The sequence below is a fragment of the Cyprinus carpio genome, unplaced genomic scaffold (genome assembly GCF_018340385.1).
Source record: "Cyprinus carpio isolate SPL01 unplaced genomic scaffold, ASM1834038v1 S000006479, whole genome shotgun sequence".
NCBI classification, from domain to species: Eukaryota; Metazoa; Chordata; class Actinopteri; order Cypriniformes; family Cyprinidae; genus Cyprinus; species Cyprinus carpio.
The window spans coordinates 191,792-219,104 of record NW_024879154.1 but is presented as its reverse complement, the minus strand read 5'-3'; the positions used below and the strand labels follow the sequence as shown (position 1 = coordinate 219,104).

The 27,313-nt window shown below is 40.2% G+C and overlaps 1 protein-coding gene and 1 long non-coding RNA gene across 2 annotated transcripts; both read right to left on the bottom strand.

The window, feature by feature from the left end:
• Nucleotides 1-15,148: 15,148 nt before the first annotated feature.
• LOC122143655 lies at nucleotides 15,149-18,193 on the bottom strand. The gene is made up of 3 exons (XR_006159302.1): nucleotides 18,121-18,193; nucleotides 15,532-15,602; nucleotides 15,149-15,287 (listed from the first exon to the last, which is right to left on the bottom strand). It is a non-coding gene; the product is annotated as an uncharacterized LOC122143655 (long non-coding RNA).
• Nucleotides 18,194-18,586: 393 nt separating this feature from the next.
• LOC122143652 (neural cell adhesion molecule L1.1-like) lies at nucleotides 18,587-19,677 on the bottom strand. Its single transcript, XM_042754223.1, has 3 exons — nucleotides 19,226-19,677; nucleotides 18,790-18,917; nucleotides 18,587-18,696 (listed from the first exon to the last, which is right to left on the bottom strand). Exons 1-3 carry the CDS (start codon nucleotides 19,420-19,422, stop codon nucleotides 18,587-18,589), a joined length of 435 nt encoding a protein of 144 aa, XP_042610157.1. The 5' UTR covers nucleotides 19,423-19,677.
• Nucleotides 19,678-27,313: the final 7,636 nt, after the last annotated feature.

Genomic DNA, 27,313 nt, shown 5'->3' with positions numbered 1-27,313 from the left:
AACCAGGCGTTTGCAGCATGACTTTAATCAGTACAATACAGGATGCTGTATGAGTGGCAACTGTGAAATCAGGACAGATGAGGTTACAGTTACCTCACAGTCCCTAAATTACTACTTCTTCTATTATAAAATCAAATGAAGTGTCAACCCACAAATGTCTTCAGGTTGGTTGGCCCAATCATGACATCATCACTGCTCCTCCCAGACCAGATAAATCATAATAATAATAGAGGAAAATGCTCTAAAACACTAAATCTCTAACTGAGCATCCGAGACCATGAATATATGGTAATAAATGCAACTGTAATAAATATCTCAAGGTGAAGAAAAAAAGAATAAAAAAATTTGTTGTGTAAAAAGATGACTTGCTTTCAGGAATATGAACCATCAATTTGTTCTTTTGTAGTTTGTGTCTATTTGGCCTGCCCTGCAGCATATGCTGCCATCAGCTCATAAAAAGTCTTCAGACAGTAACAGCCAACTTCATTTATTTTCAATGAAGTGCATGCACTAGAAAGAACAACTGATAACATGAGACCAATGTTTGATAGATTATACCTGTATGACTGTTATTGTTAGTAATAATTCACTGTACATAATTAGCAATGTTTTGAGCCGTTAGTATTTGCAAGCGCGAAAGACTGATGACACAGACACTGGATCACAGCAGTTCTCCGACTCTGCCGGCCGGGGTTGGCCTCAGCGTGTTACAGCAGAACAACTATATCAAACTACATGTTGAATCATGCGATGCTGTTATTTGCTGCAGGAAATCCCTTTTGTCGATGTTTTGTTTTTTCTTTTATAAATATATGTTAGTGACAAGATCACAAAATGTGGCTGTATGTACTTCAAAGGGATTTAACATAATAAATTGCATTAAAAAACACCATTATTTAAAAACTGCTTGAGATAACACAACAATACAAATGCTACAGTTAAAAGCCCTGAACTACTTGATTATTAAGACAGAGAGACACACATGGCAGATAACTAACTGTTTATACATAAAGGTATTATAAAAAGCATGAATTCATAAAGACTAAAATGCATTACAAGCAAAAAAAAAAAAAAAAAGTAATCGTAATAAATATAAAAAATGCATATACAATATAATATATATAGGCAGTTTATGGCAAAAAGAAGAAACAAAAAAAAGATGACATGGAAACATGTCTAGTTCATATCATTTAACAAAAAAAAAGTATAAAACATGTATAAAGAATAACATATAACACAGTCCTTTAAATGATTTTCACGTTTTGTAACTCAGGAATGGGGCGCAAAAAGATGGCCTTACAAAATAATAAATGAAGAAGTTCACAAAGGGCGCTTCACAGACCCGGACGTCTATCTGTGGACTGCACATGGGATTTCAGACTGCATGATGTATACCGATAGCAAGGCATGTGTCAGAGAGCGGCAGCTCAAAATCGCTTTGTTTTGCTGTATCTTTCGTCTGATTTTACTGGAAAATGCATCTATGCCGCGCGGTAGTACTGACTGAAATAACTGACTACAGCGTACCTTAAACAAGACGAAGGCGTGGAGGCATAGTTGATAAACAGTTTTTCAGTCCCGCATGGATGGAATGTTAAGAAGCCAACTGTCCTGCAGGTATCGTGTCTGTCGAGTGCTGTGAGTCATTATTATGGGAGAGTGAAGCCAGTGGTGTTTGCACAATGATGTTTCTTGCGTTCATCTATTATATAATTCATAGATAAGTCATTATACATATATAATGACTGTCTGTCCTGAAATCAGTATCGTCTACTACATCAGAGCCGTCATTCAAAGGGTCAAAGGATGTGTGTTGTGGTGGTCGAGTGTTAAGTTTGGCCCCAGGAATCCTGTCACAGATGTGGGAAAGCTGATGCTGGGTGGAAGCATGGTGGGATTGATGGGAGACGTGGCACCTGAGCTGCCGTGACCGTTTGGATCTCTGTGTCCGCTGTACTGGCCGATGGAAGGGCCGTCCTGCGTTAAACTGGATGTCGACTTGCGTCTCCGTAGTCGGCTAGAGACTGTCGTTGCTGTTTGCGTTTGCGCTCATAGCAGACTGACCCGTGACCGATGGCGCTCCATCATTACACTATGAAGGAGATACAGAGCAGATGCTTGGATTACAGCTGAGCCAGGAAATAAGAGCACAGTCCACGACACAGTTAGTAAGCGAAAGCTGTTCTTACCTCTCCAGAGATCTGTGGTTGTGTGAGCATGAGTATGAAAGCAAAGACAAACCATCATCATTAGATGTTAGCAGGTTAATTCATTAATCAACATTTCAGGGTCAAATTTCACCCAACATCTTTTTTTCTTTTCTTTTTTTTCTTTATCATGTCATTATTTTCAACCTCTCGAAAAAATGATGATCAGGCCATGCTTTCCCAAAGACCGGCCATCCACTGCGTTGTGATGTGCCACAATGGCAGCAACATTTTCAAGGTGGAAGGGGGACAGTCCCTGCTCCAACCTTTCCCTGCAGCAAAAAAAGCACCACACTGATCAGGCATCTCCAGGGGGAGACCCTGGGGCCAGCTGTGTGCAGTTGCATCTGTTACCGAATGGGGGCCTCGGTCAGGGGAATAAAACAGCAGGGAATGGGAGGGATGTGAGTGCATTGGCTGCACGATTGAGCTCCTCCTCAGGATAAGTATGGCGCACTAAGTGATTAAAGCCATGTCTGACTCCAGGGGAGGAGATGGCGAGTTGACATGACTTGCGACATGCGACAAGAGTATACTGTAATAACTGGACCGAGCAGACACACAATTATTTGTTACATTTAACAAATATTCTTTAAAAACCACTCTGTGAGTTCCATCGACCACCCTCAAGTGCAACTATCACTCCAAGAGAGCTCGTTACCGGCTACCATCCGGATAAGAAGTATGTGGAAAGATGCTATGGAAAAAGCTTGTGACATATAAATGCATACATCAACCCGAACCACTTTATTTAAGCGTTCATGTAAACCTACTACATCAGATTCATCAATTGTAATGAATTCAGTCCAATTGACCCAAAAAGTGTGCATGTAAAGGCATAGCCATGGTCTCACTTTAAGATCACTGATCACCAGATCAGGACGGTTCTTTAGACTCTGAGAAGATGAGGAGATGTAGAGGCTAGAAAGAGTCTTCCTAATGACTAATGATCCTTAAGTTTTGTATTCAGACCACTTTTTATTCAAATAGGCAAGATGTTCAAGTATCAAACTTATTGTTTGATCCATTAAGTCATCCCCCCACTTTTAAAGGAGGGTGTATTAGAACTCAGAAACTGATGGTTTGTTCAGGGTTGTTGATCTGCTGAATCTCAAACAATACTATAACTTCATGCGTTCCTGTACTCTGCTTAAGCTCTCTTTCCGTTGATAAATATATGCAGGTATGTGTGTGTGTGTGTTAGAATAGATTAGTGTTTAGTGTAGTTAAATAAAGTCTCATTTGTATCACACTCAAGGTTTTATGTTGTTTTGCTCATAGCTGGAGTCCCTAATCATACAACTTGCGGCTACATGCTCTGATAGAGTATTGAAATGATTTCAGTGGACCCTACTTTTAGCCCTCACAAGACAAATTCAGGCCAGTTCATGAATGAAGGGGCATGCTGGGTGTGAGACATGCAGTCATATTAAGTGAGTCCAACATCTGCGCCCAGAGAAAGAGATGCTCTGTACAGGGCCGAGTTTACTCTTATCCCAGCTGACCCAAAAGCTGGAAATGGCTGAGGTAACGGAGCACCAGTCCCTCTGGCTCCACACAGCAGAATCCTTCTTCAGTGAGCTAAAAATACCAAAGTGATAAATCCGAGGAGTATCCGGATGCACAATTGTGTAGTGGTTTCGAGGGCACCCTCTGTGAAGAGAATGTGGGAAACAAGGGCCGCCCGAAATGGGAGGACCTCCATACTGAGACCATTTTACCCTCAAAAGCCGAAACCAATGGGAAATAGTGTGCGAGGAGTAAAAGATTGGAGACATGAAGGTATGGGTAATCCCTTCAGGGGTAAATCTTGGGGCCCAGCTTACATGAAAGGATGTGGTTTCTGTGAGCAACATCCGGGACTCTCTGCACATGCGGCACCAAAGGGCAGGACTGCTGTACCTGCGAGATCTAATGGATTGCCGGGGCCGGAGGCAACCCTGGGCACTGTAATATAGCATCGAGGGGCTGAGGTTCAGCTTACAGGCTTTGGATGGGGGGGTTGATGACAATTCCTCCAAGTGGCAGCATTTTTGCTGGCGGGGGAATTGACACCTCGCGCAAGGAACATCCACATACCCCTTGGCTATCAGAGTCATCTGGGGGCATTGAGGAGGGGAAAAGCTTCTCGAGTGTATAGTGAACCTTCCAAACTTTAGTGAGCTCTTCCTTACACCTCTCAGAAAGAAAGAAAGGCACAGGAGCGGAACATGGCTGTAGTCCACGGACACCAGTGCACAATCACCCCCTTGTTCTTCATAAGCTGGAGCACCTGAAAATGCACCTTAAAATGCAGCCTCAGAAGTCCACTAAGGGCTTTACTTGTAGCTTCTTGGAGGCGATTAGCGGTGCTTACACAAGCATTCAGCTCTGAAACAAATTCTGAATAAGAGGATGCACGCATACCATTTATATACCCATATCTTCTGCGAGGGAGTGGGGACTAGGCATGCAAAATTCAACTTGTACAATATTCATTGCCCATTTCTTGTACCAGTCAGAGTGAGTTGGACTTCCAGAGTGAGAGACCCCATAATGTCAGTCAACTGTGACTGACTTTGAAAAGGAAAGAGAGTAACAACACAAGGACACAGGGAAGCACTTCTGTCCATTTTTTAATTAGAGGCACATGGAAAGTTGCAAATCACTCGGCTTTTTTGGTAGCAGGAAGCGGTGTTGCAATAATATTAGTAATTAGTTCTGTCAATCGATTAAAAAAAACAACAACAACTAATCAGCGCATTTTTCTGAAAATTAATCAGATGTAATCCCACCTAACATTAAGAGTTTTTAAGTATACTCTTATATTGCAATAATTCACATTCAAATCTTCAAATTAATGTACAAACAACATAAACAAAGTATATTTTTAATATTGGTTTAATGCCATCTTTTTTTATGACTGAGAAGGCGAGTATCAATGATATCAATACAGATTTTTCTATAAAACTGCTACGCCCCCTGCCATCATCTAAACCTTAACTGTTACAGAACTTTAAAAATATTATAACTTTTAATTCAGGTGAACTTAAAACAATCTTCACATAAACCAATTTTAATAAATTAATTCAGGTGAACTTAAAACAATCTTCACATAAACCAATTATAATAAATGTCATATTTACCTTTGCCCTTCAGCAGAAATATCACAGAAACTGAAACTGAATTTATCAAACACTAAATTCTAAATTAAATATAGATTGAATCCTTCAAGCTATAAAAGTAATTGTTTCCTCTTTTTTTTTTCTTTGTCCTTTGATTAATAAACATCATGAGTACCTGGTTTATTAGGTTGTTTTTGGCTGTTATTTCTTTTTAAGAGCTGCCACTGCAGAACAGCGTGATGCAGAATTGTGAGTGGGATGGCCAGCCCCGGCCCGACCCTGCATAACATTGTGTTTAATATTTTTTAATGCGTTAAACTGAAAAAATGTATTGCCTGCGTTCTGCACGCGCTAATTTTGACACCACTATTAATAATGTATAAATATTCGGCAGTTTTTAAATATTATCTTATCCTGTATATAAGTCCTCTGCTTCTCCCGTTTTCTCTTCTTGGAGAAAAGGCATGTGTGTTATTACTGCATGACCCCAATACCTAAAATGTAACTGATCACATATCTTTTGCTTTGTGTATTTTTAAAGCAGCACATTACACTATGCATTAGAAAGTGTTTTTGCCACCTGACAGAGAGATTGCGCATGGCACACACACACACACACACACACACACACACACAGAAAGAGTGAATCCACATAGGCATATGTACCATGTCAATAATTTTTTTTTTTTTTTTAAAAAGCAAGGGCAAAAAACCAAGGGTTTTATACAGTGATGTAATATTTCATAGAACAGCATTATCCATACTACTGTCTGATATTTTATTTTATTGACTTTTCTATATTTCTGGGGCTAAAAAACAGCCCCCAACTTAAGACTGCCATACAGGAACAGAGGGGTTGAAGGTTTTGGAGCAGTGTCTACAGAATTTTTTGTAGATATATATGTATATTTATTCAAAAATACTGGTTCTGTTAACAAAAAAACCTCTAAGCATCACTTTCTGCTTTGCCAGCAATAAAAGCCTGTAAGTCTACCACAGCACCAATTACAAGACACAATTTCAAATCCATAAGATTACAAGATGAATGACAGCGATGCGTTATGAGACCAGCCAACTTTTCAATGTCGAGCTGCGAGTCCACCAGCTTGCCTTATTCCCAAAGTGCAACCTCGTGCCCATGTGTTCCCCCCAGGTAAGTGACGCATCCATCATCCATCATGATGTAAAAAGAAAACACTCAAATCACTTACGCTTGCCTCAATTTTCCCTGCTTCTAACACATCAACATTGAGGGCAAGATGTGCACTTGCTGCCTTAAATATCCACCCACTAACAGGTGCCATAATGAAGAGATAATCAGTGTTATTAGAAGCTGCATCTGTCCGTGTAGTCATAATGTTATAACCTGAGTCGGTATACATACATACATACATATATATATATATATATATATATATATATATATATATATATATATATATATACACATATATAATCTCCAAAAATTCTATAATCACTTTCCCTATAAATGTCAGAGCTATGACATAAACTGGCTAAATGCACTTGACCTGTACTCTTTAAATTCTCCATCTTTCATTTGTGTGGGGCCCAGCATTGACCTGATCTTCCTCTTTTATATTTCTTACTGAAACACAAAAAAAGAAAAAGAAAATTGCTTTCTAACAAATTGACAAAAGACTGTTAATTAAAACTTCTTACATTAAAAATGGAGTGCATAGGGGTGCCTTCGACGGGGATTGGCCGGACTCAGAGAAAGAGAAGAAGAAGAGAGAAAGAGAAGAAAAGAGTGAGGAAGAGAAATACTGTCTATGTCAATTGGAAATTTGATCCTGCGTTGTTGCATGGTTGTTCACTTGCCCTGTCAGGTAAGTCCCTGCCAGGCCATAGGGTGACCCATTCATCATTTGGCTTTCAGAAGTGTCACTCATGGGCGCCCCCTTTGTGGCCGTTATCGTAGCCCCTCTACTGGGGGCAGGCTCTGCAACAGACGCCTCTACCACGACAGTCAAAGCGGCATTACATCACGAAAGTGTTGAGTCAGAGGAAGAAGACTGTGAAGAGGTTTAAGTTATCATTGGGACAGAGACCAATGTTTCAGCAGGCTGGAATTGATGGGATGCAGGGGGGAGATGGCATCATTCAGAGTATCACCCTGTTCTGGGACACTTGCCTCCACCTACTGGCGGTTTAGTGTCATGTTGTTATCCACTGAAATAGCCCTAAACCTTTAAAAACAAGCTCAGCGAGCAATGCGTAATATATCTGTGATTCCTGTCATCTGTCAATGGTCATAATGTTAGCCTGATCGGTATACAGACCATACATACAATATTATGATATTAGATGAGAGATATATATTATAGAGATATAGATATATATATACACAGTAAGCTCCAAAATTCTATATCACTTTCCTAGAATTTCATGAGCTATGAACATAAGGGCTAATGCACTTACCTGTACTCTTTAAATTCTCCATCTTTCATGTGTGGGGCCCAGCATTGACCGAGCTTCCTCGTTTAGATGTCGTACTGGAAACGCAAAAAAAAGAAAAAGAAAGTGCTTTCTTAACAAGTGACACAAGACTATTATTAAACTTCTTATTAAAAATGAGTGCATAGGGGTGCATGTCGGCATGGGATTGAGCGGACTCAAGAAGAGAACCGAAGAGAAAGAGAAGAGAGAGAAAGAGAAAGAGTGAGGAATAGACATACTGTCTATTCAATTGGAAATGATCCTATGTTGTTGCATGGTTGTTCACTTGCCCTGTCTCATAGGTCCACAAGGCCATAGGGGTGACCCTATTCATCACTTTGGCTTTCAGAAGTGTCTCATGAGCGCCCCCCTTGTAGGGCTGGTGAGCGCCTCTACTGAGGCTTAGCTCTGCAACAGACCTCTCTACCCGGGAGAAGCCAAGCAGCATTACACTCACGAAAGTGTGGGAGTCAGAGGAAGACTGTGAGGGTTTAGGGGTGTCATTTGGGACAGGGCCAATGCTCTGCAGCAGGGCTGGAATGGATTGGGGATTCGGGGGAGATGGCATCATTCAAAACATATCACCCTGTTATAGGGACACCTTGCCTCCACCCCACACATGTTTTAGTGTCATATTTATTTATTCCATACCAGCCTCAACCAGCACCAAACACTCTCAGCGAAAAAACAAAAACAAAAACAACACAACAACTTTAAACTTCTGCATGGTTCACCCCCATGTTTCATGCCTTAAAGAGAGGTTAAGACCCCTTGATGCCTCTCAGAACAACAGGGACACTTATGAGCTATCCCTGCTTTGGTGCATCTGTTGGACACTACTCGCTCACACTTGATGCTCGCCATAACCTTAAGTTTGAACTGCCATCTGACGACAAGGGTTCCATTCATTTCTATGCCAGTAGGACTAACATTTAAAGTGAAGCAGACTCTTTCAGTGCAGGTCATTATATTGGGCTTCCCCAAAAGTGACAAACATCAGACCACGAGGCTTCTATTCAACCAAGACACGTTCCAACTATTCAAGAGACCATTAATGATTTTTCCATCAACTGAAGGTGGTTTGTTGTTACCTGAATACTTCCCTCCTTTGCTCTTCTGGATGTAGCACAGTGAATGAGCAGCACCAGCAGCAGGTAAAACTATGGCCTGATGATGATCCGCGATGAACCAGCCCTGAGTCACCCAAAGTGCTGCTGGGCAACTCGTGGCAGCTCTGGAGAAAGAGACAAAGCCATGAGAGCATGGAAACGATAATGTGATGCGAGAGTGGTTGTTACTAAACTGACCTGGTCCAGCCGCTTTGAATTCCCCATAGAATAGTTTCCGGGCCGGATCAGCAGGTGGTATTGAACACCCGTGTCAGACCCTGCAGCTGATAGAACGCCTCATGTAGGAGTTGACCTTCTCCGACTCTTCCCATTCACCACCCGCTACCATACACACAAAAACATCCCTCATTCATGAGTTCAGCTTGAATAGCTGTAAATTTTTTCAGGTTTTCTCATATTGGTGACATCTGGGCAAAACCTGTACCTCCAACCCACACAAATCAGTACTAATCAGTACACCTACACCGTAACACTGATAGTGTTTCACCTGTCCTCTCTTATAAATTTAGCCATACATTAAGAGTGCAAATGAGTGCAAGTGAGTGCATATGAAAGAAAATTAAATCGGAGGGTCGTTGGGATGAAAGTAATGTTTGCATTATATCTAACTATAATATCAACAATTAAACTTCTTACTTAAAATCTCTACATTTCAATGCAAAAAGGATAACTTAGAAAATGAAGATGCTTCAATGGCATGTATTTTTTTCCTATTTTTTGCCCCGTCTTATGACATTGAATGGCATGCCTGGTTTGGGCATCTCCTGCCTCAGAGAATAAATGATTTATACAGTCTCTTCAATTATAAAATGGCGAGACAGGTGAGATGCTATAGATTTAAGCTACATTTTACGTGTTCAGCTGCAACAGCAAAAAATACCTCTAGCGACAAGACAAATTCCGATTACACTCTCCTCGCTAATGGTCGTGATGATGGTGATCAATAACATCAAGCCATACGCTACGTTGGTCATTTCCTTCAGGAGTCAGTAAAAGTAGATCAAAGACTCCCTGACAGACTCTTCACCACTTTTTTGCAGGTATGGAAGCTACAGGCAAAGGGACTGTCGGTCGCCTGGCACCCACCTGACCATGTAAACCGATGTTTGTTCCAGCAGTTATGTATTGAATTGCACGAGGGTGGTTACTGCGTCAGAGGGACATTAGGAATAGAAAGATTACTGTATATTGTGTCCTGCAAACAGCACTGTAATAATGAGAATGCTGGGCAGTTTGCACCTCCCATCCACGCAAGTGGCAGCCCTCCATTACTATAGGTTTCCGCCGCACCTAGCAGCGGGTGCGTGCCTCACTCTAGTTCAAAGTGCTTATAGAACTGAGGATTCAGAACCCTTCAGTGTGTAACCTCAGTCAACAAGGGGCAGATCGAATGGATTCCACACTTGTTGTGGCTCAAATTCGCAGGCACAGCTAAACATAGGACAGAACAGAAACCCTCAGATGAAAAAGACTTCACATTAAGCTTCCCTCTTTGTAAAGGTGGTTTCATTAATATCTGATAACCTTTCTTCGTACATGCAGTAAAAGATCGTCCAAGTCGAACAAGCTTTTAAGTGTACTATGTGTATTAGAAACAATTGAAACACTGACATTTCACTGATACTCTAATTATTGTCCTTCTTTGCGGCTTAAATAAGCTGTTATCTTAAGTAATGTTTCTCTCAAACATTAGAATTTTGCTTAGTGAATCATACTGTGGTTTATACAACGTAATTTCTGTTTCAACTCGATCTCAGTGGCTAAATCAAGTTGAAATAAAGAGCGCTTGATTTGACGCACTTTCCGTAGTACTCGGAGCCAGGTAGCCTTGTGAGCGCTCCCCGTTTTGCTTTTTCTGGAGCCATCCCACTGCCGGGTCATCTCTCTGGTTCTCTTGAAGGGCATCTCCGGCACGCCACAACAAATGCAACTGGTCCAGGGAGCTAGATGCCCATACGACGACACAAGTTCATCTGATCTAACATCCACATTCATAGAGGGGTAGCACTTTAATATAGTACTTTTCTGATTAATAAACCATGTAACCAAAGCAATTAATGATGCTTACCAGAGCATTAGTTAATTAAGCAGTCTCTTGCGCGCCCATGAGTCCTAGAGGCGGGTGGAGCATATATGCTCCGGTGCCGGGCGCGTGGTTAACTAATTGTATTAAACATTATGCGGTAACTGATGTAACAATGCTAAAATGGCTTCAAAAAAATCATCAGTACACTTTCATTCTATACTCAAAGCACTGAGGGAAAAGCTACAACGTGATTGTAACGTGTTGATTTATAACATGGATTAAAAGCGTGTGTTAATGCACAACACTTGTTGCGGCTACTTATCGGTTTGTGATATGGGTAAGATTAGAACCAGGTTTGGTGTGTATGGGGTATGTTTTAAAACGGTTTGGTTCAAGGGTCACGGTCACGGTGTTTCTACAGGGGGTTAATTTGATTACTAATTGATTTAATGTGATTACTTGATTACCGAATTTGATGAACACAGGTGTCCAAATCGTTTATTTTAATAAACTGTATTTTTTTTAAAAAACTTATTTTTGTGTTTTTCCCCCTCCTGTTGTATTATGAATTCAATGAATAATCATGTATAATGATATACTACAGAGTAGGTTGTCACATGTATGATCTGATTTTGGTTTAGTTTTCTGTGTTTCTGTTATCCTGTCTAGTTAGTTTTTCCTGCACACTCACACACCTGTGTTTTTGTCCTTGCGCTGATTACGCTCACTGTTGTTATAAGTCCCTCTGTTTCTACCCTGATTTCCTTGGTCCGCTACTGATGTCTGATCGTTTGGATTTGTGTTTGGTTTCTGACCTTTCTGCTCTCTGTGGATTATTAAAAAGCAATAAATTTTGTTATACTCCTTCGTCGTGCGCTTTGCTTTAACAACGTAACAGAAAAGTAGCCGACCTAAAGTGAGTAAGTTAGCGTGCATTTTTCTTTCTTTTTTGTTTTTTGTGTTAATTTTCCTCCCCCGCTTCCCCGGAATAGACCTTGCCAGCTGTCCAGCTCCTATGCCTGAAAACAGTTTGGACCGTTGCGCTCTTAGGACCACACCTAGGACGTTTCTCAGTCATGGCTCCATGTCTTAACCACTTCCCAGACCGCTCACTTTGTGTTTTTTATTACAACAGCCTGAGCGAGCGGTGTAAGGCATGCATGCCAGCAAACGGCGTCCTAAGGAGAATTTTCACCACTTTTGTGGAGTGGGTGCTGGTGGAAATTGGTGGATCTCCATTCACCGTCTGCCCCGCTGCAGCCGGATATCTCCAGCCCCACTCCCGAACCAGAGCGACCAGCCAGCTGACATCCCGCTGCACGAAAGCAAATGCCAAGAGCTCAACGCAGCCGCGGAGAGCCAAAACGGGTGTGATTAAAGAGCCAGTGCCAGTCAAAGCGACAGAGCCCAATCATTTCGCCCCGGAGCTAGGACTCGAGAGCGTGATCTGACCACGTGTGTGAGCCGACACCGAACATCGTGTGCACAATGGGAATTCAGGGCGGAGACGAGGGCTTGGAGGAAAGCCCCGCCCACACTCCTGCGACTGGAGGTGAGCTGCATCTGGTTTCTGGGAATTATATGGAGGAACTAATGGACATTTAAATTCAAATGGATTTAATAGACTCGTTTGGGGAGGTAATTCCCAGTTCTCCAGTGTCTCTGCTGGCTCCTTCCAGCCCTGAATCTCCTGTGTCTCCGCTGTTTACGGCCCAGCTCAAGTCCTCTAAGTGTTCCCTCCCAGCCTCCCTTTTCTCCCCACCTCCTCCTAAACCAGCTAGTTCCCTCAGACTCCATCATCTCCACTGGTGCCTGTTAGTCCCTTCCAGCTCACACTAATTGCAGTGCCCATCTCTGGGCGCTCTGATCCGCCTCAGGACTTCCAGTCTGTCCAGCTCTGCCTTGGTGTAAGGATCCCATGGTCTCTTACTTCCAGCCTTTGAGTCCCTGGACTCCACCTCGGTTCCCTTTGTCTCACATCGGCTCTGCCTTTGGCTCATAGCTCCCTTGTCTCCACCCATGGCCCTGTCATCCGCACAAGCTCCACCGGGCCTCCCTCGTCCCCCAGATCCAACCTTGGTCCAGTCGTCGACCATACCGCCACCCACTCGGGACTCCCCTCCTCTGGCTTCACCTCGTCACTCCATCCCTCTGGCCTCTGTCAGGCTCCTCCTTCCCATCTGGCCTCCGCCTCCCCATCCTCAGTGCTTCCAGCTTCCACCGTGGTCTTCCGGAACCCTCGCCAGCGCCGGCTCGTCCGCCTGAGCCTTCTGCTCCAACCTTGGCCCTCCGGATCCTCGGTGTCACCCTGGATCTGCAGCTGCTCTGTTCCATCTTAGGCGCCTCCTCATCCATTGGCTCAGTCTTCATCATCGGTCGGGCTCCCTGGTGTTGTCAAGCTCCTTCTCCACCATGTCTCCTCCCGCCATCAACTCCACCATGGGCCGCTATCCCTGGCTGGCCTCTGGAGTTACATTTTGGCTCCTCCAGCTCCGGGGCTCCTCTCTGGCTCCTCCCATCCACTCCGCCCTGGCCATATGGACATACTCCCCAGTTCCATTGCCTGCCTCCAAGCCCCCTCCTGAAAACTCCCACCCTCCCACTTTTTTGTCGGTGCAAGGACGCAAGGACCCGGGAGGGGGCGAACTGTCACCTGTATGATCTGTTTTGGTTAAGTTTTCTGTGTTTCCGTTATTCTGTCTAGTTAGTTTCCATGGTTTTTGATTAATTAGCTCCAGACCTGTTTCTGTTCTTCTTGATTACGTTCACTGTTTATAAGTCTTGTGTTCTCCCGCGTGATTCCTTTGTTCCGCGATTGATGTTTGGTTTTGTGTTTAGTTGTGCCCTTTCTCTTCTGTGGATTATTAAAAGACATGATTTTGTTATTCTCCTTTGTGTGCTTTGCTTTACAAACCTACACGAAACAATAATAAAAAAATGAGAGAGACTCTTCTCTTTTTTTCACCAAAAATACAATCATTTAGCTAAAGTCAACCAGTCACCATTTACATTAGCTAAAAGTCCAATGCCCATACAGATACTAAATGATGATTAGTAATCGTTTATAAACAACCCTAACCCTAATTATTTAAATATTTAAGATGCGTAAATAGTAAGAAGTCTACACAACAAATGAAAACCAAATATGGTGACCTTTACAGACTGTGATGATTTGATTGATTTTGCCCCACAGAATTTGTGAATGTAAAAAAGACCATTTGGTTCATATATGGAAAAGTACTATGAACAAGTAATCCTTGTAATTATTGTACAATTCCTGTTTAAATCATTTGTATATTTTTAATAAAGTACATGATCATATTAATTAAAAGTTTACTGAGATTTGTAAGCATTTCAAATTACATTAAATAATGATCTGCTACTAAAGTTTATTTATTTATTTTTTTAGCAAACATTAACAAGCACATTATCTCACACTTCTAGCTATAGGAATATATATTAACTAATGATCTGTTAAGCATATATTATGTTTGTTAATGATTTATTAATAAAAGGTATTATCAAGTGCTACCCATAGAGTTTTTCACATGCACTGTTAAAAGTGCGCCATAACCGGCCTCTGGAGTGGTGAAGTGATACTCCTTCGAATGTGGACCTTCACCTCTGCTGTTAAAAGGTGCAACTGTCAGGGTATAGCTCGAGTAAAACTGCAAGTCGCTCACGACCGTCTTCACTTTATTTCCATAAACCTTGATTACTCTGTACTTGTCCGCCGCTGGCACGTGCATTGGCAAGCTTCTTCGGCTGTGAGTTCTGGGGCCTTTCTTTCGCAGATGGATCTCAAGAAAAGGAGAGAGAAAATACACAACTATGAGAATCAGCAGCCAAGTGCAGCCATAAATTATGCTTTATAGATCATGTACCTTGTAGCCAAAGTAAGTGTCCGCGGGACAGATTCCATGCTGGACTGGACTCCATCTTACCAGGACAGCGGTTTTGTTCAGCTCAGTCACTTCCACCTCTGAAGGAGCTTCCAGGGGTACTGGGAGAGATTCAGAGGCATTACTATAAAACTGTCAAAGATTACTAAAGAAAATACTTTTTTTTTTTCTTTACTGAAAAATTCTGTTTCCCTGGAACTGGAAAAATCCGGGAACTGAAGCAGGAAAACGCACATATCTTCCCCTGAGTAGCCAGTCTTAACAACTGGTTCTGGTCCTGCACCAAGTTCATTGACTGCCTGAACTTTAATCTCAAAGGGGATGAAGGGTCCCCGTGTTGTTCACGATGAACGGAGGATGCGAGACGCTGCCTTCCTTCCCGTGTGGACCTCTGTCGAAGCTTGACGCCAGTAGATCTTGTACTTAAATCCTGGTCCATTAAACTGGCGTTGCTCCAGTTCCTTCCAAAGTAAGAAAAGTGTAAGAAAGGAGAATAAAAATGACCCCAAATTATGTCAAAATGTGTAATATGGCTTTATCTTTTGAACGAAGACTCCTGGAGAGCTACCATCCTGCAGACTTCAGTTCAAAAGCACTGCCTGTAATGATCTGCGGCTGGACAGCTTCAGCTGAAATCTGCAGAAGGGAAGCTCACCGGGAGCAGTGTTGGGAGAACTTTACTCCTAGTGGAAGATTGTTAATCACCTTCCATGTAATGACCATACTGTTTGGATCAGTAGACACCGTCGTCACATTCTCTGGATTAATGTCAGGTACTGTGTGCAAGAGAGATCATTAATACAATAAGGCTTTTCTAATCAAAATGAACAAATTTTTCACAAATGATAATACTTGGGACCGAAATCGAGTCTGAGAAAGTGGCAACTCCTAACTATTTTACGTTTTAGCAAATAAAGGTTAAATGGTGGTCATGCATCGTACCAATTCATACGAAATCACCACTTTGTAAAATAATTCGGTTTTCTCATGAGATTGGGGTGAAACTTCCATTGCAGTTTTCCACATACTTAAAGGAGACCCCAGGTTCTTAGGAGTCTATGATGTACACTGTAAAACCCTGGTAAGTTAAGATACTCAAAACATTTGTGGAGACTTATTGTCTTAAAATATTTTTTTTAAGTTAATAAAGCTTCAAATCTTTATGAAAAGAGGGGCGGGGCTGAGAGCCAGGGAGCCAAAGCCAAGCCTCGCTTCCATGATCCCGCACCCCCCCCTCATCACAATCATAATCATATACAACTTACTACCATTAACAAAATATCAGAGGTGTCAAGTAACGAAGTACAAATACTTTGTGTGACCTTACTTAAGTAAAAAGTTCTGGGTATCTATACTTTACTGGAGTAATTATTTTTCAGCCGACTTTTTTACTTCTACTCCTTACATTTTCACGCAATTATCTGTACTTTCTACTCCTTACATTTTAAAAATAGGGTCGTTACTGCTATTTCATTTCACCTTTGTTTTCATTCCGGCTTGTCCGTCATTCAAAAAAAAAAAAAAACCTATCCAGATAAATCGCCATCCGGATTGAACGTGAATTTGATTGTGGTTGGATGAGAAGTATAAACATACAACATTCCGACACCCTATTTTTGGTTTGTACTCGATCCCATCGCACACTGCACATGACACAAAAGTACATCACACTCCAGCACAGGACATAGCCAGTGTTTTGGGTTCGTTTATCAACAAATATATTTCTTAAAAGTATTGTTTCTCACTACTGGCTAAATTTTTATCAAATGGGTGCTTTCTCTTATTCCTCAAAAAAATTAAAGCTACTGTAGGTAGTTCGGTAGCGAGACGTTTGAATAAATTAGCGTTTGTGATTGACAATGCGATTGACAATGTTGTGATAAGTAGGCTAGACCAACTTTGTAACTCGTTACCCCCCCCCAACACTGGACATAGCAGACGTATGTAGCGAATACAGGAAGCTATCAATCAAGAAGGTATTAGGATTATGAGTTATTTGTCATTTTTATTTTTTTTTGATTAATCACTTGGATTAATCATTAATTTGACAGCACTAATGTGTATTGTATATAGACAACCGTACAAGGTAATTGTTACTAAGCCTGCCCTGGGTACACCAATTCTTGTCCATTTGCCCTCGCAGATTCCTCCGCAGCTAAGCTTGGATGCACATTTACAGTCCATTAAAGGTTATTGATGACATGCCTCTGAAGTTTGACTTTTTGCAAACCATTACAATACTTATAGGCAACTAGTCATCATAATCTCTAGTTTTTTAATGTATTTTGCATTGTACTAAAGTGCGTTCATTTTCAATGGGCATATATGCGGCTTGAAACAGGTAGCCTAGTGCATCCCAAAAAATTTTCAACATGACACATTTTAATATAACATTATAGTCATTATGGCCTATGGCCTTTAGAAAAATGTTTTTTTTTGAGGAGGTGGGGTAGTGCACAAAAAGGCCCCTGTGGCGCGACCTAAGCTTTTGTTCTTAATAGAATTTTTTTTTCCTTACATTATTTTTATACTTTAAGTAGTTTTGAAACCAGTACTTTTACACTTTTACTTGAATGTGAATACTTTTGACACCAGTGCAAAATTAATTCATTCAGATCTTTATAGTTCAGTTGCTAGTTAGCAACAACACACACTGGTAGTGTACTAATGTAATTATCAAAAAAGACTCACAATACTTGCATATAAACATTCAAACATCATGCAGTATATATAGCCTTTAAGTTTTGCTGTCCATCCTCAACCTAACCACAGGCTCTACTCTTCACCACAACAGTAACACTACAAAACCAACATAACAGAAACATATGTAAATCCTAACATAAACACAACATTTAAGTACTAACTTATGTCTCTCTAGTGTTAATCTTGTATTAAAAACACAAAAAATAACACTTAATTTCTACATTTATTTTATGCTGGGAACTACAAAATGCAATAATTTTAAGTTCACCTTACTACAACAGCATTTTGAGTTTACATAACTTATTTCAATTAAGTCCAATGAACTTTCATTATTATTTGAGTGAAATTAACTGAAGTCTATTATTCATATTTAGTCTTGTTTTAAGCATGAAACTCACTTCATTTTAACACTTTGTTTTCTGAATCTTATGCCATTTTGCATGTCAGGGAAATTATTTCTAGTCCAGTTATCTAAAGATTCAGAAATCAAGATACAAGACTATTAAATACAGAGGATTGAAAAATCCCTTCTGCAGTGAAGAAACCTTTAAATGTCTGTGTCATTATTAGTAGAAGCTGGAAGTGTCTTACTGGCTGCTGAGGTGCTATATGACTCTGAGGGAGGACTGGGCTCACTGCTTCCTATGCCATTAACCAGCTCTGAGCCGGAAGTGGTATGTTCCGTAACGGCTGCAGGTGGATCTCCAGGTGTCTGAAATCTGGAGGAAACTCTATTGTACTCCTCCCACGGGCCTTTTTTCTGGATTCTGCTCCTCTTTTCATCTCAATGACATACTCTGGTGGACAACAGATATGAAACGTCACACAATCCAACTGTAGCAATGTCTGATTCATGGAAAAAAACTTGTGTAAAGTCAGATCTTTTACTCACCATTCAAACGACAAAGTGTACGATTTTTTAATATTACACACACATTAACAAATTATTGACACTATAAGACATTTATAATAAACAGAGGTCAAGCCTTGAATAAACCTGCATAAAACAGAAGAGGGTGAGCGGTTTGGGCTATTCTGAAGGCAGTCAGATTTGATTTCAATTACCAGATACAGAACTGTTGTTTTCAGCGCCTGGCATCCAGGACAGCGTGACACTACGCTCCTTCTTTTCAGACAACTCCAGAGAGTGAGGAGAAGCAGGCTTATCTGAGGGAGTATCCACCACATCGATGTCTTTCAGAACAATCAAATGTAAAGCAAGACTGTATTTCATACAGTATGTGGAAGTGACAGACTCACCCAGCACGGTGATGGAGCCGGTGGCGCTGACCGAGTCCAGTTTAGTGCTGATCTCACAGCTGTAGCTTCCCGAGTCCTCCATCTGAACGTCAGTGATCTTCAGAGAGCCGTCGGAGTATTCACTGTATCTGCAACCATATAAACACCACTGCAATAAATACAATTCTTACAAAAACATGACCAGCTGGTTGTGGCAACAGTTCACTGAAGATATCGCTCTGTGTGATGTTTAGGTGCTCATGGGATTGCTTTGATATGGTATCTCCAAAAGAGAGTGACCAGTGGCTGATAAAATGCAAATGAACTTTTACACAATATTTACTCAAAATAAAACAAAAGACGAGCAGAATCAACAGAAAGTGTGCATAGTTAACTTTGGCAGCAGTCTGACCACTGGCCATTAGCAGAGATATGGCTGGGTTTGAAATGGTTTTACTTGTCATCATTATCAGAAGATGTGATCTTGTGTTTGTCCTTCTTCCACTGAATCGTGGGTTGTTTTAACTTGCGGTCCACTGTAAATTTGCAGTGTAAAACAGCATCATTTCCACGTAAAACCCGTAGATCCTGGGGAGGGTCCACAATCTTAGTTCTGTCTGTAGACAATAACATGAAACCACATTCATGAGCCATTTTACTCCATCAATGTGAAATACAAAAGAAAGATTCTATTTTACCTATAAAGTATATATACATATATATATATAAATGGATGTTCTGTATAGCCAGAACGGAGGCAGACCTGAATGTGATTTTGCACTAGGTTTTTGGACTACTTCCCTCCTTCAACATTTGAGGGAGCTTTTTGTCTATTGCTATTTACTATTGTTCCTGCAATTTCTTACATTAACGTTAACCAGCATTAAATTACTGCATAAACTATTGGTATTAATTTAGAAAAATGAACAGTATCTCTAACAGTAGCCTAAAACAATGTCAAAAAATGAGCTACTAGTGTTCCTGTAGCTCAAGTGGTTAGAGCATTGCGTTAGCAAGGGCAAGGTTGGGGGTTCGATCCCCGGGAAAACACATGATAGGTTAAAATTGAGAGCCCTGAATGCACTGTAAGTTGCTTTGGATAAAAAGCGTCTGCTAAATGCATAAATTTAATTTAATTTAATTTTCTTGGCAAACATTAACCAAGAGCGAGTGTGACCTTGTTGACGTAAAGCTCAAAGAAAATAAGTTCTTTCTGAAATCACTTACTCAAGCCTGCAGCTCAGCACTGATGCTTGATGTGGCTGTGTCTCACTGAGCACGTGTAAAATGTTGCTGTCATCTTCACTCACGTCACTGATCTGAAGATTCCATCACTTGTCTGAGACATTTTAGCATTGGCCAGAGCTGGACCAGAGTCCAAAATCTCCCTGCATACATACAAAGCCAATGGATTATACACACAAAACATCCTCCAGAAAAAAACTGTATTATTAGTGCATCATTTTTTTCTAGAATTTCTAGAATTTCAGAATATGTGTTGTAAAATAAGTACTTCATATATTTGTATTATAAAATGGCCTTTTCATCAAAGACTACAAAGATTACACACATTATCGCTTCTCATTAAAGAGTTCATGGATTTGTCATTCTTTTTTAAGTTAATATGTTAGCACATTTTTCCCCCACAAAAAGAAAAATAAATATGCGAGAAATGATGCCGCTGTCTGCAGTGATCTGTTTTTTAAGGCTTGTAATGACTGGCTAACCGTCACTGCATAGGAAATAGTATCCCTCTTATAGAAAGGCTTTGTTCATAATGAGGAGGATGTTTTATGCTTTGAAACATGCAGAATGCTTTAATGGTACAATCACCTCTTATCTGCCAAATTGATTTATCATGTCACAGTCCCTTTAGTACAGAGTTAATGTGTTCAGAAAATGAAAAAAGAAATGCTCACCAGTCGATTTTGGGTTGTGGGGAGCCAAATGTTTTGCACTGCAGTAGAACCCTTTGGCCTTCTGTGGCCTTGTACACAATAGCCCATCTGCCGTCAGGATTGTGAGGAGGCAGTTCTGACATGACAGAAGCTCAGCTTTTATTAAAATACATCACAAAAAACAATCAACAGGCCTACAGCAGGTTTTTCAGAATGGCATGCATCAGGTACAAACTGTTGTTACATTCATTTTTAAGCACAAATCCATATTCTGACAAGAAATCACTTCATTTGGACCCATTCTGGAGTGACAGCATTCTCTACAGCGTGGTGGGAACCACATGCAAATAATCAAGTGCATTGATTAAAAGATACACTATCGATGCTCACAAACTCCATGGACATGTGTGTTGACCAGGATATTGCCGTGTTATTGGTGGCCTCGCACTGATATACCGCTGTGTCGCTGTAATGAACGTTAGTCAGGATCACATGTTGTACCAGAACTCACATTTACCGTCTCGGGGTCCGAATCCGTCTCTGCGACACACAGAGATGAGGAACAACAGAAATCTTTAGGTCTAAAGAGTCTCAAAACATTGCAAGATTGATTAGAGTTTGAAGGGAGCTATGTGGTATTATCAGAGGAAAAAATAATCCATTAATGCTGTTCATTGTTGTTGTTGTTTTTTAAAACTAGAACCTCACCTACTGTATTTCACTGAGGACAATTATGAATCAACTGATCAAGACAATTTCTTGACATATACAGTCATATATAAATATATACATGTACAACAAACACTTCACTGTTTTTAATTCTCTCTTCCTTTTATGTCCCTCATTTTTTGATTTAATGCATAACATATTTTCATTGTAACTGTTTTATTTTTTACTTCTGACTTTTTATTGTATTTTTTATTTCTCATGTTTTTCCCTCTTCTAGTCTTTGTGTTTGTTGGTTTTGCTTCTGACAGTTTGCAGCATGCAGTATATGGGTGACTGCAAAACGTGTCATTTGTCTGCTTCTCGCAGCGGAAAATACAAACAGTTTTCTCTCCATTCTGGTCTTGTTTTATATTATTTATTTATTTATTTCCTTTTATTTCATTCTTCTATCTATCTGCTTAAATCTGATGAGGCTATTTATTTTTATGGTACATACCCCTCTGAAAACTGCCATGCTGGCAAGTAGTGAGGGCCTTTAGCTGCCCAAAAGATGTGTCAGCTAACACCCCAGCATGCACTGTCATATTGTAGTGAAGCCTGGTATGTGGTCACAGCCCCAAGTTTGCTGTTTTACATAAACGGACAGAACTAATAAACCACAATCATATAAGTTTCACTAATTTTGAAACACTTTTTGGACACATAAAACTAGTGAGACAATGCCCACTAGATAGCACTATAAAAGAGGAAAAACCTGCAAGTGGCTATAACTGCAGAAACAACACTTCAGTTTTTTACACAAGTACGTAAGAGAATGATGCAGAGATATGTCATCCCTATGTATTCTGGAAGCTTACTGACAGCTCTTTACATTGTGTTTTGCTGATCAGCTGATCAGTCATGCAGACTGAAATTGATGCATGTGGTACCTGTGATAGGAAACACCGTTGATGCTCCACGTGACATTTGGGTAGGGTATCCCTTCAGCCTGACAGTCCAGTCTCACGGTCTCTCCTGGCGCATACAGGTGGTCGGCAGGCCACTTGTTCCAGTAAGGAGCAGCTTGCGATCCCATAAAAAACAATGGACACCATGCAAGTCTCTAGAAAAACTGTAAAACTGCTGCTGTTTTTGTTGTTTATTCTGTAGTAACAATCTGTAACAATAAATTACAAATAAAGATTAAAGAGTGACTCGTCCCTCTTTAACTGAATGAATGAGTGTAGGCAAATGTGTCAGATTAGCTGCTACATTTGCCAAAGTGAGCAATATCCAACAGGGCCACACTTTCATCTACAGCAAAAACTTATTATAGTGATTACTGAAGTACTAACCTGAACCTCCCTACTCCTATACCTAGCCTGAACTCACGTGTAAGTGCTTACAATGTAAGTGCACATACTGTAAAATAGTGAGTGCACACCTATTATGTTTATCAGGTCTGACCAAGAGCAGTGTGTGTCTAATAATAATAATAACAATAATAATAATAATAATACTAATAATAATAATAACAATAATAATAAATCTTGAAATTTACCACACTCTGAATAGGGCTCTATGAAATCCATTTTATTTTTTCCCTAAATTCCATTAAATTTTTTTCCAAATTCCGTTATTTCCCAATTTAATTTTTCCTGGATTCTTGTTTTTTCCATGTGAATTTTTTCTACACTCCTTTTATAGTTAAATTAAAGTTTATTTAATCAAAAAGCAAGTCTAATTAATTAAAATCATGAAACTTATATTATTTTGCACCTCAATGTTTAAGATAAGTTTAACAAAAACAATTACATGTTTAGGGCCCTATGAAATGTTTTATTTTTTCTCACCATATTTTTTATTGTTACCAAATTCTGTGTTTTGAACGCATGAAACAACTTAATTAATTTTTTTCTTAAAGAAGCCTTATAATCCCCCCCCCCCCAAAAAAAAAATTCTGTTGTATATGAATTTTTATTGTTATCAAATCAAGGAATGAAACATTAAATTTCATTTATATTTTAGTTACTGAAAATTAAGCAAACTTTTTTTTGGCAAACAAAGGGTATTTACTATTAAAATTAAAACATGGAAGAAAAGGTTGTTGCGTTTATTCCTTCAAAAAATTATGTTTGTTTCATTTTAGCTAGTAGTAGTAGGCTGTGTACATTCTACTGAAAAATAGACTCAAAATCAAACCGTAAGCCTTTATCTTTTGACAGGTTTCCCGTGAAATACTCTACAGTTCTGTGTATGTAATATGATGCTAGTTTTACTCAAATCAAACAGTCAGATGCTCATGAAGTGACTCTCAGAGCAGTTCTGGATATGCTGTTTATGTGCTTTTGTCCTCATTTAGTGAGACGGCAGAAGCTGAAATCACTGCGAACGTCACGCGTGCTTCCATATGTGTAATAAACGAAACCGTGCGTCTGCTTCATTAACAGAAACACTCAGAACATGCAGGATTCATATTAAAATCGACTTTTGGGGCTTAATAGTAACAGATACTAGTCCTATCACGATTTGATATTTAAGTTGTAATGACCTACTTTGATTAATTCATTCAAAATTGTGACAAATTCTGTGACATTTCCACGTTAAACTGTGAATTCTGTTTTTATGACTGGATTCCGTCCATGTTTTCCGCAATCACAGAAATCATAGGGCACTACAAGTATACCAGCACAATGTATACTGTCACACTTTAACTGCTTATATCCTTGAACACTTGATGATTATCTAATCAAAATAAAAGAGCAGCACTGAGTGTAGGAGAACTCACCGGTAATCACCACACACTCCGGACGCGTCACGTTCAGCTCGAGCAGCGGTCTAAAACAGTTTAAATTATTCACCAAACGGACACAAGTTTACGAGAATGAACAATGAGGCATAGATAAGTTTTGAAGTTCAGTGTTTAAAAAACGGGGCAAAATATAATGTAATTTAATGGAAAACTATGTGAATGGCGCTTCTCTCGGCTGAATGAACCTCTGTCAGCTGCATTTAAACTCCGGGTCTGAAGTTTCTCGCTCTGTTCAGCGTGGCAGCCAGCATCACGTGTCTAAACAAACAGCACGTGCTGTCAGTGACTTCAACCACTAGAGGCCGCTCTCACACTGTAAAATGAAAACAGAGCCTTCTCAACCGCTCCAGCAACGGACGCAACCCAGAAAACTATCGGCCATGGATTTTTGCCGATAACCGATTGTTTCAGCAATCAAACAACAAATCGATACATCGATCGACCTCTAAATTAGAATGATACGTTAAACATAATACGAATAACAAATACCAGTTTTCATCATAACTGACTGTTTTTGTACCAGAAGCCCTTGCATACATTCCAACGTTACAAAAGATCGCATCTGCTGGGTTAGGCTGTGGATTAGGGTTAGCTGCTTGCAATTGGTGCATAGTTTGCTGTTCTTACTCCATGAAGCCCATGCACTGTAAAAAAACGACAACTCAAAATTGTTTTACGTGAACTTTTTTGCATTCACTGCAATGACAATAAAATTGCTATAGTTGGAACTTGAACTATCTGTGGTAAGCCCACTTGAACTCACTTTCAGACGTTTTCGTGAGGAAAAGTTCATCGTTATTTATAAATTGAGTTGATATTATTTTGAAGTTGTAGTTGACACCCAGTTTGAGTGAAGGTCAACTTTTCAGCGCATGCTCATTTGAAATTTGTCATGGCAACTGGCTGCGACGGGGGTGTTTCCAAGGATTTCCCTTCGAAAGTTTGAAAGGGCATCTTGTCACGATTGCCAGCGGTAACTTTCCCTGACATCTTTGTCGAAGAGAAACATTCCTTCTAATTCTAGTTCAGATAATTCAGAAAGGTTCAGATAATTTGGCTTTTTCAGCTGGGGATTTACACATTTCTGAATTAATAACTTAGGCACTATACAACTGTTTATCGTAGCATCTTTGGCAATGTTGCATTATTTGTAAGGTCTCAACAACACGGTAAAAAATGAAACTTCTCGAGTCTTCAAATTACCAAAAACCAAATGTGCTATTTTCTTTGAAACTACACAAAAATCCTTGTCAGAGACCAACAAAATTACCCCAAATGTGCCCCCAACTAGTCAAACACAGTTGTCTGAAACAGAAGAATTTCATATTGTTGAAAATATGTTGTAAGGCTTTGTGAAGGTTCCCAGCATGCATTGCAGCGTGAATAAATTATGCCAGGTACCTAGTTATAGCATTATTGTTTTGCTGTTTTTGCTGACTTAATTTCAACTGTTTATATTATTGTTTTAAATCATATGGGGGGGGGGGGGGGGGGGGGGGTTAGTTTTGTTTTGTGTGTACGGAGTGAGGTAAAAGAAGCTCATCTTTTTAACATGTGTTGGTTGTCCAACCGTTCTTGGAGGTTTGTTGTGTCTGTTTATTTTAGGCCTGAGAGTATGTGGAACTGGTTATGTGTATTTTCTGGATATAATCGTCTTGTCGAGTTGTTTTACAAACAAAGGGACAATGTGGTCTGCTTATTTGGATTCTTCCATAACCTTTCAGCTTTGTTATTTGAAAACAAGAACATACATTTTAGATCATGTGGTGAACTTTTTAACAAAAACTTGTTTTTTTTTGTTGATTTCCTCCAGGAAAACAGAAAAAAAATGAATTTCTCCTCAACGCCAGCTAAATTGTTGCTATCACGCTGCTAATGACAATAATTTTTCTATTACGTAAAATCCCTGGTAAATCTGAACGATCAAAATAGTAACGCTTTTACAGAACTTGTAAAGGTCCCAGTAAATTGAATTAAAACAAACTTAGTTGTCAGAACTTGAAAAACTTAGCTGGTGATGCAAACTTGGAATAATTGTCAGCATCTGCACAACCTTAAAAAATAAGTTGACAGGACGCAACGCAAAGAAATCGTGTGGCAGGTCGGGCCTAGTTGCCTGAACAATGTTGAGTTTGAAAGAAAATTTTTCTTTTTTAACAGTGTGTCACGATGTTGTAAGGAGTGTCGTCGACACTCGCTCACGTTTTGACAGCGTAGTGATGTTTTATAATGTAACCCGTGGCTTTTTTTGGGGGGCACTGGCACTTGTACCCCCTCGCCATCATCGCACGCTCCGAACAGCCGTTCTCTAAGATCTGAAGCCCGCGTTGTCGTAGTTCACTTCTCTTGGCTCGGCTCGCTCCCTTTTCCGTGCAGGTGAGTAAGAGCAGGGCGCGTACCATCCCTTTTCCCAGTGCAATTCTGGAGTTGGTTCTTTAATCAGTCGGAAGCATTTGTTTAGCAAAGTGAACCTTAAATGTGGGACTGCCCTCTGTCCTATTCAACCCAGTAAACCCTCAAATCAGCCCCATTTTAAGCTACTCTCTTCCACCATTCTCAAACCCACGGATCCCTTTCCAGTGTGTCAGACAAAGAAATGCTGTGTGAGACGTGCATGCTAATTATAAAATGGCATCAACCCCAGATTCAAACCATTAATTAATGTAGAGACCGATTAAATGCGTTAAAAACATTGCAATTGACTTGCAAACTTTGAAATGTTTCTCCTCTACCTCTTCTCTTAGACTTGATTCGTGCCATTGTGTCAATTGACATCCAGCAGGTGTGAATTAAATCGTTATAGGTAGGAATGCTTAATTAACAGTCAACCGGAGATTTAACACTTTTGAAATGATTCACAACAACATTAACGTTGCGCTATGCTTAGTACGATAACTTTTGCTCAGCACGACCCACTCTCGGCTTGATGCTGCTGTCTCTGATGCTGCTGTCACGAGAATGCTGTTGACCTAAGGGGTATCTGCGGTTCTACAGCTTGAGGATTATTGTAAGTGTTGCTAGCGGTTATATACTCATATTACATATGTATACGTGGCGGGAGCTAGTGGTGGGCCCAGCTTGTCCACCCAGTCAAGAGGCAATGGAGAAATAATTTTATATTTTATTTTTATAATACAAGTTTAAATGTTTAAAATTCTGCTAATTAATTATATGATGTCTGAGTAAT